This window comes from Pollicipes pollicipes, unplaced genomic scaffold (genome assembly GCF_011947565.3).
Source record: "Pollicipes pollicipes isolate AB1234 unplaced genomic scaffold, Ppol_2.1 Scaffold_1600;HRSCAF=1878_pilon_pilon_pilon, whole genome shotgun sequence".
In the NCBI taxonomy this organism is placed as follows: Eukaryota; Metazoa; Arthropoda; class Thecostraca; order Pollicipedomorpha; family Pollicipedidae; genus Pollicipes; species Pollicipes pollicipes.
Genome location: NW_023595962.1, coordinates 13,913,382 through 13,926,713, shown reverse-complemented (window position 1 = coordinate 13,926,713; position 13,332 = coordinate 13,913,382). Strand labels below are relative to the sequence as shown.

General features: G+C 50.8%; 1 protein-coding gene across 1 annotated transcript; it reads right to left on the bottom strand.

The window, feature by feature from the left end:
• Window positions 1-7,818: 7,818 nt before the first annotated feature.
• LOC119105330 (neurotrophin 1) lies at window positions 7,819-12,978 on the bottom strand. The gene is made up of 7 exons (XM_037228834.1): window positions 12,975-12,978; window positions 11,661-11,803; window positions 11,177-11,380; window positions 10,743-10,912; window positions 9,597-9,711; window positions 9,189-9,310; window positions 7,819-8,981 (listed from the first exon to the last, which is right to left on the bottom strand). Exons 1-7 carry the CDS (start codon window positions 12,976-12,978, stop codon window positions 8,873-8,875), a joined length of 867 nt encoding a protein of 288 aa, XP_037084729.1. The 3' UTR covers window positions 7,819-8,872.
• Window positions 12,979-13,332: the final 354 nt, after the last annotated feature.

Below are 13,332 nucleotides of genomic sequence, written 5' to 3'. Positions count from 1 at the left end.
CCAAGAGGGGAGGAAGGAAAGAAAATATAAGGATTTGTAACTGCTGCTCACTATGAGAGGGCCATAATGAAGATCGCACAGCCCCCTCCCTCGTCAGAGTTATCTATGTCCATAGATATCACTTCATGAAATCGGTTGGAGGTAAAGCCGATGAGGTTGGCCTATCATGAGCCCATAAACGGCGATTTCTCTCCAGCTTTCAGCCATTTTAATTTGCGTCCTCGCTATTAGATTGAAAAAATATGCTGCCGACTCCGAAAACATTTTCTGCGGAGGAATAGGTTACCAGTTAAAGGTGATTGATGCTGCACCTTTGCAGAACATGCTTAAAATGTGATGTATCTAATTCAAAGAAATAAACATATCCGTAAACAGAAATAGGTGTCGTTCATCTTTTATCACAGGTGGTCAGAGGCGCGAAGAGATGGCTTTTATAAATGGCGTGGCATGACATGTACCTACGGGCGAGAGCCTGTGGGGAATTTGCAAACGTAGTGGCACGCTGTACCAATATGCGAAAGTAAAACCGAAGTTGCACAACTTCCCCAACAGACATGCCGATAGCTGGCAGGACAGAGTAGGTAAATACTGGGGACCCAATGAGTCTCCATAGTGTCCGCCCTCAAAACAGCGTGATCAACGCTTTAACGCGTACCGAAAGTTGGTATAAGAAAGGAAGGCTTCGAATCTTGGTGCCTCCGGATAATAAATTGGGAGTTTCCATGTTGAAAATAATCGACATTCAGTACAACAGGGGGTTGTGAATAAACGCATGTCCGAAAAATGTTGGTTATATCGATGAAACTGGATGTTTTGAAGCTGTGCTCATTGTCAGATTTCTTCATAAACGTCAATGAACACGACGCCAATATTCCCTTTTCTTTTGAACTTGCCGCACAAAATGTGTCGATTTATTCTTCGACACCATTTCCGTGGTACAACCAGGTGGAAGATGCACCGCCAACCTGTTCTTTACATCATCCAGCCCCCTCCCCCCCCCCCCCCCCCAGTACACTTAAGCCCGTTCCCATAGCTCAGGTGGTTAAAGCACTCGCGTTCCGTTCCGCAACTCTGTAGCGGAGTGGGTTCGAGTCGCTATAGGCGTTCGATGTATGTATGTGTATATATATATATATATATATATATATATATATATATATATATATATATATATATATCGCTATTAGTCGCTATTATAGGCGTTCGCTATTCGTCCCCGACTGGAATAGCCTGCAGCCGGTGGCTGCGGCCGCGCTCACGCTCAGGCGATGTCAGATGGCAGGATGGACTGTGTCGACAATTGCGACCGAGGACAATTACGGTTTTTGCCGCCAAGTTCTGACGTCGACCCTGAATTGTGTGCCGTTGGGGCTCTACGACGCACTCAGCTGCTTAGGCTGCAGGGCGTCGCCTGCCTCTCACCCTGGCAGGAAGGGCGGGCACAGCGGGTACCCTGAATTGTATTATCTCATCAACACTCGTCCAACAAGCACTGCTTGGCGTGGGCACACATTCCAGAAATATGCCCAATCAAAAAGTGACAACTTATCGCCGTATTTTATCAAAACTTAACAAAAACTTAAAGCTATCACCAATTTAACAAACCTTATTGTCGCCCCAAACATACCGCATTATTTTCCCGCACAACCCACGGATACCAAGAAAGCACTTCTGACACAACAAATGAGGAGAGCGGCGTGTGTGTGTTCCGGTCCCCAGTCGTGCGGACGTAGACGTGCTGAAGTACACCTTATTTTTCGTGAGAGCGGATGCATGGAGTGCCGAGTGAGGTCTTCTGATCGTGTCGCTAATTCCTGGTTTAACAATGTATTCCGTTCGCAAAGAAATCATACAGAAGTGAAACAAACAGACTGTTTGTGTGCAACTTCGTTAACGACATGTGGCCCAGGTAAAATTAGCCCCCATTCTTCTTCAGGGAGACAAGCATATGTCTTGTATCAACAAGACTACAGTGGTATTCAAATGACCGTTCAAGTGCAAAATGAGATGAAAAACACTGGTAGTCATCTGTGATCTCACATTCGTCAGACCATGACTCTCCCGAAGACGCCTCTTTGGGGACGATAGTAAGTATCTTATCAGCACCACCTCAAAGTGCTACGTCGCTAGCGGTCTGGTGCATTTGTGGGCGAACCTTTAAAAGCTCAAGGTAACCTTCAGCGGCGCGTCACCTTGGGCAATCAACCGGGCAACCGAACAGAGTTTTCTAGCATTTCGCTGGCCCAGTATTAGTTTTTGCCGGCATTCATTGAGGCGGCTCGGAGGACATCGAGGTGGGAGGGGGAGGATCCAGTCAACATTAAGGGAGGCGGGATCAGCGCCATGAAAGTATATTAAGTGACGACCCTGCCCACGTCCCCCTCCCCTCATGCAGGCTGTATAGCACTGTGGACGACCCTGCCCACGTCCCCCTCCCCTCATGTAAGCTGTATAGCACTGTGGACGACTCTGCCCATGTCCCCCTCCCCTCATGTAGGCTGTATAGCACTGTGGACGACCCTGCCCACGTCCCCCTCCCCTCATGTAGGCTGTATAGCACTGTGGACGACCCTGCCCATGTCCCCCTGCCCTCATGTAGGCTGTATAACACTGTGGACGACCCCGCCCATGCCCCCTCCCCTCATGTAGGCTGTATAGCACTGTGGACGACCCTGCCCATGTCCCCCTCCCCTCATGTAGGCTGTATAGCACTGTGGACGACCCTGCCCATGCCCCCTCCCCTCATGTAGGCTGTATAACACTGTGGACGACCCTGCCCATGCCCCCTCCCCTCATGTAGGCTGTATAGCACTGTGGACGACCCTGCCCACGTCCCCCCCTCCCCTCATGCAGGCTGTATAGCACTGTGGACAAACCCTGCCCACGTCCCCCTCCCCTCATGCAGGCTTTATAGCACTGTGGACGACCCTGCCCACGTCCCCCTCCCCTCATGCAGGCTGTATAGCACTGTAGACGACCCTGCCCGCGTCCCCCTCCCCTCATGCAGGCTGTATAGCACTGTGGACGACCCTGCCCACGTCCCCCTCCCCTCATGCAGGCTGTATAGCACTGTGGACGACCCTGCCCACGTCCCCCTGCCCTCATGTAGGCTGTATAACACTGTGGACGACCCTGCCCACGTCCCCTCCCCTCATGTAGGCTGTATAACACTGTGGACGACCCTGCCCATGTCCCCCTCCCCTCATGTAGGCTGTATAACACTGTGGACGACCCTGCCCACGTCCCCCTCCCCTCATGCAGGCTGTATAGCACTGTGGACGACCCTGCCCACGTCCCCCTCCCCTCATGTAGGCTGTATAACACCGTGGACGACCCTGCCCACGTCCCCCCTCCCCTCATGTAGGCTGTATAACACTGTGGACGACCCTGCCCACGTCCCCCTCCCCTCATGTAGGCTGTATAGCACTGTGGACGACCCTGCCCACGTCCCCTCCCCTCATGTAGGCTGTATAACACTGTGGACGACCCTGCCCATGTCCCCCTCCCCTCATGTAGGCTGTATAGCACTGTGGACGACCCTGCCCACGTCCCCTCCCCTCATGTAGGCTGTATAACACTGTGGACGACCCTGCCCACGTCCCCCTCCCCTCATGCAGGCTGTATAGCACTGTGGACGACCCTGCCCATGCCCCCTCCCCTCATGTAGGCTGTATAACACTGTGGACGACCCTGCCCACGTCCCCCTCCCCTCATGCAGGCTGTATAGCACTGTGGACGACCCTGCCTACGTCCCCCTCCCCTCATGTAGGCTGTATAACACTGTGGACGACCCTGCCCACGTCCCCCTCCCCTCATGCAGGCTGTATAGCACCGTGGACGACCCTGCCCACGTCCCCCCTCCCCTCATGTAGGCTGTATAGCACTGTGGACGACCCTGCCCACGTCCCCTCCCCTCATGTAGGCTGTATAACACTGTGGACGACCCTGCCCACGTCCCCCTCCCCTCATGCAGGCTGTATAGCACTGTGGACGACCCTGCCCACGTCCCCTCCCCTCATGTAGGCTGTATAACACTGTGGACGACCCTGCCCACGTCCCCCTCCCCTCATGCAGGCTGTATAGCACTGTGGACGACCCTGCCTACGTCCCCCTCCCCTCATGTAGGCTGTATAACACTGTGGACGACCCTGCCACGTCCCCCTCCCCTCATGCAGGCTGTATAGCACCGTGGACGACCCTGCCCACGTCCCCCTCCCCTCATGTAGGCTGTATAGCACTGTGGACGACCCTGCCCACGTCCCCCTCCCCTCATGTAGGCTGTAGAGCACTGTGGACGACCCTGCCTACGTCCCCCTCCCCTCATGCGGGCTGTATAGCACTGTGGACGACCCTGCCCACGTCCCCCTCCCCTCATGCAGGCTGTATAGCACTGTGGACGACCCTGCCCATGCCCCCTCCCCTCATGTAGGCTGTATAGCACTGTGGACGACCCTGCCCACGTCCCCCTCCCCTCATGTAGGCTGTATAGCATTGTGGATAACCTCTCCTCATGAAGAGAGGTTACGCCAGAGAGGCCCTATCCTAGTCCTATATACCTGCGGTCAAGCCTCAAGAAGCAGTATAATATTCATTACCCTGTGTCCATGGAAGTTCCGTGGTGTAAAGCGCCGCTGCGCGAGCGAGTGAATGAAAACAGTGAGTCGGCCCTGCCCGTCGTCGACCCCGAGACTCCAGTGTCTCCGATGACAGTTGTATCATGTCCGGGGTGTGGTTTCTGGACGCGTTAGTGGGTGCATAGTGGGTGCCCTGCATACCTACTTATGGTGAAGAGAGTACGATGCTAATGTTGGGTTTGTAACCACTTACAGTGTTAAAGATCGTAAGGAAACGATCGCACGTCAAAAGACCGCAATGAATATTATGCGTCATACTAGCAAGTGTACTCAGGATATAAAAATTACGAGGTTAAATACATATGGCGCCAGATGTAGTTTAGCCGCGAGCTCTGGCTGCCCGATCTCATTACGTAATGTGTTGCTTGGGGGGCATACCAACAAAATGACTGCCTTCGGCCGATGGACATGTTACGGTGCTGTTTGGTAGCGGTCCGGTAGTGCTGTCAAACGTAAAAGGTCGCACAATTCATATACCACTATATATATATATATATATATATATATATATATATATATATATATATATATATATATATATGTATGTATATATATATATATATATGCATGTATGTATGTGTATATATATATATAAATAAATAAATATATATATATATATATACATATATATATATATATATATATATATATATAAATAAATAAATAAATAAATATATATATATATATATATATATATATATATACATACATACATATATTGGTGTATGGATTGTAACCCCTTAGAGTGTTAAAGATCGTAAGGAAACGCCGCATGTCAAAAGATCACAATGGATATCGTGCATATATATACATATATATATATATATATATATATATATATATATATATATATATATATATATATATATATATATGCACACATCAAAGGTTGCCATACTTTGGTAAGCACAAGCTCATGCCGACCGTTGGCATTCGGTAATGCGCTGACTGGGGAGCGGGGGGAGGGGGGGGGGGGGGCAAAACAAGCCTGACCAGTGTCTTAGGTCCGCCCCGATGTCACGGCACCAGCTGGCAGTACTCCCACACTCCAATAGAATGCGCTCAGTCGCACCCTGCCCGCAGGACTATCAAAGTTTTTGAAAGGCTGGCGATGTTGCGCGGGAAGATACAGGAATGCTCTGCGGCCCCAGTCATAGCAGGCATAACCTACCACAGTTTGCTCTGGTCATATCAGTAGCGGGACTCGTGATAACGCTGATTCGATACTGCATCACCGTGTGCAGAGCGAGCAGCAGTACTCGCTAGCCTGACTGCAGAAGCTTTTAAACTTCGCAGCAACAGTTATCTTGGGCGGAGGAAATGTGACCATATCAGCGATGACCTTCGAGAGCTTAAGTGGCTTTCAGCAAAGAACGGGTACTTGTAAAATGGCCTCATGTTACTTTCGAGGAAAACAGATTTGATCACATCCGAGCCCGAGTCATTCGCTCGTGACCTTGTCAACAGGCATGGCATTCACAATCGCGACTGTGATCATTTGAATCAAAGGCATGATTCAAAATGATCACTGTCACCAGACACTGCGATCGGCCCGCGACGACTTCGGCGACACGCTTTGAGTTTGGAAGTTGGAGGTTTCAGTACTCAATCGCGACTACATCCAATGATCTGTTGACAACTTCCGTGCGATGGATCGCGCTCATTTCAAGACCGATGTCGGAAACCACGCAATACAAGGACAGCAAGGTACCGATCAGCTGACTGATCACTCGGCTTATGTTGCCACGTATGACCGCGTGTATGCTTTGTGCTGTTTGTGAGCGTTATCCGCTTGATTCACCGTTTCAAATATTGTCTGGCACGAGGCTCAGGGTGCTTATGTTTGAATACTATTGAAGTGAAATAAGTTAGATTTTTATCTCAAAATAACGGTGTACTAAAAAATGTAACTGTACCTGTGTCCGCTGTAAACTGCATCCCCATTCTACTGTTTTTTTCTCCGTGGAATAAAACTATTACTACTGTCTTGTAACTGCACTGAAGTCGGTTTATTAAGGCGGTCACGTGCGGCAGCATGTATTTTTGGTTGGGGAGGGGTGGTGGGATTAGCCATGATAGACGCAGGTCATCCCCGACCCCGCACTCCGGAGGTGTTCAGTGAAACTTCTCAGACCTTTGCTTGTCATATGTCCCTGGGTGTGTAAAGTTTATTACATCGTTTGTTCACTCAGCTGTTACGATTTCGTTCCGATCTGGCGGTGAAAGCAAACAATATTTTTTATTACGAGGAGAGGGTATGCTCTGGTGTTGACAGGCGCACTGTTATATGCGACAAACATACAGTTGTATAGGGTAGTAAGCATCCGGCTGCACAAATATATCGAGCTACGGAGTTGTAAAAGAAGGGTGACGATACGTTTGTTGCAACTGTAGTGCAGAAAATGCATGCAATATAAGTGGGACCGCCACATGCATATTAAAAATCAGTTTGCAGCCGCTCGCCTCAAGGGCGCGTAAAAACCTGTTCAATGGGTGTATGTCGTGTAACGTAAGCCCTGTTGATGTGAGCTTATTCTTTACCAGCACTACAGTATGATAAGACACCAGCGTACGAAATAATTCGACCCAAATGTGAAGGATGATGGAGGCTTAAATGCTGTCATTAAATTTTCTGCTACACATGGTGGTGCACTTCTATCTTGCAGCCTGCAAGTTTGAGTAAACCCGAGTCGGTGAATTCCCTGAAGATGGCTAAAGAACGCAACTGGTTATTTTACGACAAAATGACCATAAGATTTCAGATGAAGCCCAAACTCTCCCACAACATTGCTCGGAACCATTTAAGGGGATGTCAAAAAAGATACCACCCTTTCCATTTAATGTGTTATGTGTGTATCCATGTTCATCTTTGGGCGATTACTGTTTTAGATCAAAGGCTGCAGAAATAGTTGGTGAAAAATTGTTTTTTATCTGATTTGGTGACAACCTTGATGAAAAATAGTTGGCAAAAAGAAAGCCTGCAGATGCCTTTCTACAAACTCATTGGCTGTAACGTGCAAAAAGCTCACAAAAGCTCGATTTTCCCGCGCAGTCACACGAAGCGTTTTTGTGAAAGCTCGACTTTGCTCATTTGAAATATTATAAATGCTCTCAAGTTTAGAGACGAAGTTTTTGATCAACCCTTGAGCTTGAAAAGGCACCTGCCTACCAGCACACAAAGTCAAACTCTTGAACCTGTATTCTCAAAATCCCATCACACTCACAAGAACACACACGGACAGGTCATAAACATCGAAACACTGCTGAGAGCATCACTGCCAAAAAAGCTTCGAAAAACGACCGGCAATTAAAAATGCATTACACCACCATTGACAACATAAAGCACTAATACACCTTAGATTCAGTAATTGGCAGCGGTTGAATCGTTGCCCAAAGTTCCCGAAGTCCCCACGAAATTTAATACACTTCGGAGGCATGTGTCGAAAAGCACGAGATACTCTATCAATTGTAGCAGAACCGCGAAGCCTTTGCCGCGACGCCGACAATGCAAATGCGTCCCAGTGACGTCATCAGAATACGCTCCATACCCACGCGCCAGACCGATGGACCTCTGCCGATGGTGGCGATGCAAGGACGCCATATGACGTCATCTCCCCCCAGAGACTGCCGCCGCACCTTTTGACCTCATATGAAGTCATGCCAGGTCATTGGTCCAACACATTCCTTCGCGACTCATGAAAGCCACGAAGCATCGGCGAATGTGAACAAAGCACACGAGGTGGTCATTTGCGTGGGATCACAGCATTCTTCCACGTCCCACTTCACTGACACGGCTCAAAACATCACATCATCCCGGTAACCAACGCCGCTGCGGAGGCAACGTCTCGCCAACGTGCGCGAATGTGTCCGAACATGCTTGCCCCGGTACACAATACCTCGTTGGAGTTTGGTAGGCCATGTAGAGCACAACACAGGTACTTTTGGAGCATGACCAACTCTAAAGCAAGTACTCTTTGGAGCGTGACCAGCTCTAAAGCGAGTCACCTTACAAGGCACATCAAAATTTATCCACTTACGCATTGGACAGCCTCTTGCTGCCCTCTGAATCGATTTAAATACAAGACAAATAACTTAACACTGACAAAACGGTTGCACAAAAGTGCGGTAACTCACGTTATACCAGCGATTTCTTAGCATATCCGCTTTTTCAGACGAGCAAATCTCTCACGACATGCGTCCGTGCCGAAGAGCGATGCCGAGGTGCCTGGCAGAGACATCTAGTGGGTGATTTCGTAAGCTCCCAGCGAGCAGGCGCAGGCGGAGGGCAGCTTGAAAGTCTCGATGGCGAATGGCAGGTAGTAGTCGTAAGCGTCGTATACCAGGAATCTGGCGACAGCAAGACAGGTATCAGAACAGTTTCACGTGGCCTAGCCTGACCTGGCGTCCGTTTTGAACTGACCTTTCCACTTTGGCACTCAAGCCCACCGAGACACCCCACGTGACGTGACATATCACGTGACCTGGGTCAGCGACCAGTGTGGTGGCAGGCCTGTGTCCTCACATGACCTGACTTTATCAACGAAGTGACCTGACCTGTGGTAGACGGACTTCTGCAGGCAGCTGGACTCGTAGCAGTGAGGCACCAGGGGGCAGGGCTCGCCGGCGGACAGGCACTCCTCCACGCGGGCCGTCTGGGTGTACGTGTCATAGTGCACCTAGAACGGCGCTGGCTAGGGTGAGAAAGGGCAAACGAAGGCGGGCGTAGTCCCTAACCTCGAGATGGCGGGTTCGCGGCCGACGGCCGCCGGCGGTGTTTCAGCTTCACCAGCTGCACATGTCGTGGTGATATGAAATTGCCCGGTCCGAAAGCATCGCATCTTTTACAGCACCATCATCTTTGACTTGCAGAACCGCAGTCGTCGCTAAGCAACGCAACTAAGTCACACGTGACACCAGTCACAAGGTCGGGTATCCCAAAACGGCTGCGTATGTGTTCCGCACCTGCACGTTGTTGACGATGACCCTCCACTTTCCGTCGGTGTTCTTGGCCCTCAGCGGCTGGACGTAGGCGGTCTCAGATCCGCACAGGTAGGTCTCTTCCTCCAGAGCCTCCAGCCTGGCGGACAAGAGATCAGTTTGGATCATAAGGTCTCAGATCAGGCTGGATCACAACGTTTTGGATCAGGCTGGATCACAATATTTTGGATCAGGCTGGATCACAAGATCTCGGATGAGGTTGAACCTTAAGGTCTTGTATCAGTTTGGATCACAAGGTCTCGGATCAGCCTGCATCACAAGGCCTTGGAACAGGCTGGATCACAAGGTCTCAGATCAGGTTGCCTGTCTCCCGGAGCGAAGGCTCTTCCGCAGCAGCAGGCGCGCGGCCCACGGTTCGCGTCTCTTCCAGTCTGGGGTGCAAGGAACCAGCGACCAAACTGACTCACCACACAGGAGGCGCGGAAGGTGTGTACACCTCTAGGCGGGGAAGGGACGGGGAGAGGGCTTGATATGGGGGCGTGTGCTAGTAATTTGGAGGTGCTTGGTTATGCATACACTTAGGTAAAGTATCTGAAGCCATTTTCGACGGTCAGTCAGGTTTTAATTGGCATCATGACTTGTTGGGACCATCCATACCATCACTGAGAGGTGTCGAAAACCAGTAAAGAGCAGTTACTAATCGTCACCTTGTAATATGTATATATATATATATATATATATATATATATATATATATATATAATCGTCACCTTAACAATTTGCAGCGACTGAGCACTCGTGTCTTCAGCTCTTCATCAATTCCAGAGAACTGTCAGGATAACTGAGCGTGTCGGAATAACTGTTCTCCTTCACCACGACAAAAGGCGTCCACTTTAGCAGATTCGTCACACCAATCTCATTGCTTCGAGGTAGGATAAGCCTCATCAGATAATCTCCCTTGGAGGTTGCGCGCAGTATTGCGTTGACACCAGATGCGGTCCCACATCTGATAACAGCTCACGTAATCTGTGTTTATCATCGCCAGACGCCAGGGCAACGGTTCAAGCAGCGCCACCGCGTCGCGTTGCGTGTTTTATGCATGTGATGTTGTTGTCGCTGACGGTTTGACGCGCCGCGGCGCGCGCTCTCATCGCCAGCACGTCGACCCACCTGTCGACCGAGTTGCTGGTGTTGGCCACCACGTCCTGGTACAGGTTGAGGAAGGTGTAGTGGTGGTAGCCGATGGCCTGGGCGATGTGGTAGGCCGGGTACTCCGAGTCCTCCAGACACCAATCCTTGGTCGTGTTCTTGGAGCAGGCCGGGTCGGCCGGCTCGTGAGCCTGGTGCGCCGGGGTCGAACAGACACGTGAGTGGTGGGCGACGGCTACCATCTGTTTACGTTTAGTTGGTGAATGATCGAAGTCAACAGAGCTAACCTTGCACCCGGGACCGAAACAATTTCTGGACGGAGTGCTTGAGCGCGTCAGCTACCATGCAGTGTACTTACCAGCCAGTGTTCTCATGTGCGCAAGACAAGGTTCTCATACAAACCAGCACTGTCCCGACTCAAGGCCTGATGGGGACACACTCGGCAGGGACCTTACCGAGTGACCATAGGCTGGCTGCTGGTGGCCGTAGGCCGGCTGCTGGTGGCCGTAGGCGGGCTGGTGGCCGTAGGCGGGCTGCTGGTGACCATAGGCGGGCTGCTGGTGACCATAGGCAGGCTGCTGGTGACCATAGGCCGGCTGCTGGTGGCCGTAGGCGGGCTGCTGGTGACCATAGGCGGACTGGTGGCCGTAGCTTGGCTGCTGATGACGGATGATGGAGCTGCTATACATCGGTATGCGCACATAGGATGAACACTGGGGTCTTGCATGCACTGAATTTATAGTCCCCTCTATGGGAACCGGGCACCACAAGTCCTCCCACATGACACACGGCGTAAAACACTGTGACACTTATAACCTCATAAACTGCAATCATATGCTACAGCGCTCAATCTAGCCATTAATTCGGCAGACGCGGGTGTTTTTTCAGCTCTATCCATGCAATCCACGCTGCACTGCTTGGTTGGAGAGTTCCCCTCACCGGCTGCTCCGCGGCCGGGGCGGCCGCGTAGGCAGGCTCCTCTGGCGCTGGCGCCGGATCCTCCACCAGCTCCACCGCCGGCTCGACCTCGGTCGGAGCGGGTGCCACCTCCTCCACCGCCGCCGCGGCTGCCTCCGTCACCGCTGGAGGTCAGCGGCAGGTCACGACCCAGATCGGGGACGCTGGGGCGGGCTAACAGGGAATGAGACCTCGGGGTCACTGCTGGGTTCTTAAGGTAAGATGAAAAGGGCTACCTTCAGCTCCGGGGTCACTGATGGGTCCCAAGGTCAAGTGCAACCATGACCTCTGGGTAGCTGCTAGGGACGAAGCGTCAGGTCGCATATGTGCCTTGGGATCGCAGGACCACTGGCACCACATTGCACGTCTTTTGCGGAAGGAAGCCACGCAAGAACACACATCCGTTGGAACGGATTGCACTTTGGGTGTCAGGCCAAATTTTGTCCGTTTAACTACGAACGCCGGATTTCTTTCTCAGGAAGACCTAGCATCTGTAAGAGGACAGTAGACCGTATTATTGTAGACCTTGAGTAGACCACGGTCGGTCATCCCATGTAAACCCACTTTCCTTTTTTAACGAACCATATGCTGCGCATGGCCAGGCCGGTCGAGCGGTGGAGATCGGTAGAGCTGATTCGAGGCCCACCGTACCCGGTAGACCCGGTCTTATCGTCACGCCGCGGATAAGCACGACGCCTGGCCAGCACAGGTGATGCCCCGGACGACAGTGAATGGAGGACGCCGGTGAAGGGGACAGACCGGAAAATATGATCAATGCGCGATGACCGGCGAAGCTCGAAAGCAAGTCACTCTCCGCATGCTTCACATTGTCAAAGCTTGGCAGTTATTCATTGAGTAAAACTGATAATCGCGTTGCCGCCCGTTTTTGGAGCGGTAAGGAAATGATTGCGTACCATTCTGCTGAAATGGGGGAACCCGGGAACGCATTGAACTTGTCCTGTTGAAATCAGGTCCGTTGAAGCATTGCAGCTGCATTGAAACGCAGGCTTGATTGTGTGTTGTGAACAGGGAATGATGTCTATTTTAATTGAGTCATAAGTTGGAAACAAATAACCGTAAACAAGATGCTCGAAGGGTTGAGTCGACCAAACATTGCTTGTCTAGTTGTATCGTACGAAGTTGGACTGTTGCCTCACAACTTATATCGTGTATTTTGACCAGTTGTTTGCTCTTTGATCTGCAATATTGCCGCAAAATTTTGGCTCTAACCTTACCTATAAGCCTTAGAAATCGCCCCCCCCCCCCTCCTTGAACACCAACAGTGGGTTGCATTACCCATGCCACGATGCCACGGTTCTGCACGTCTAAGCATTCCTTGAAGTAGTGACGACATTTCTGTTGATTTACATTTTACGGGTATGAGAAATGGCACCAAGAAATGCAGCATTTCGCTTCGTCCCAGAATTATTCGTTTGTTTTCATATTTGGGAAGCTGCAAATAATTTTGGTGATGACCGCTGGAGTGTTGTAGCGTGCCGGCAGCTGGCGTCATTGTATTCTCGCGAGAATATTTTAGAACTAGTTACTGCACCCCAGAGCTCATTGCAAGTAGCTTGACCAGATCTTGTACACGTGCGAGAGGAGCTGTTGTTTACAACATTTACCTAAACAGTGGCAATCAAACCACGCAGTG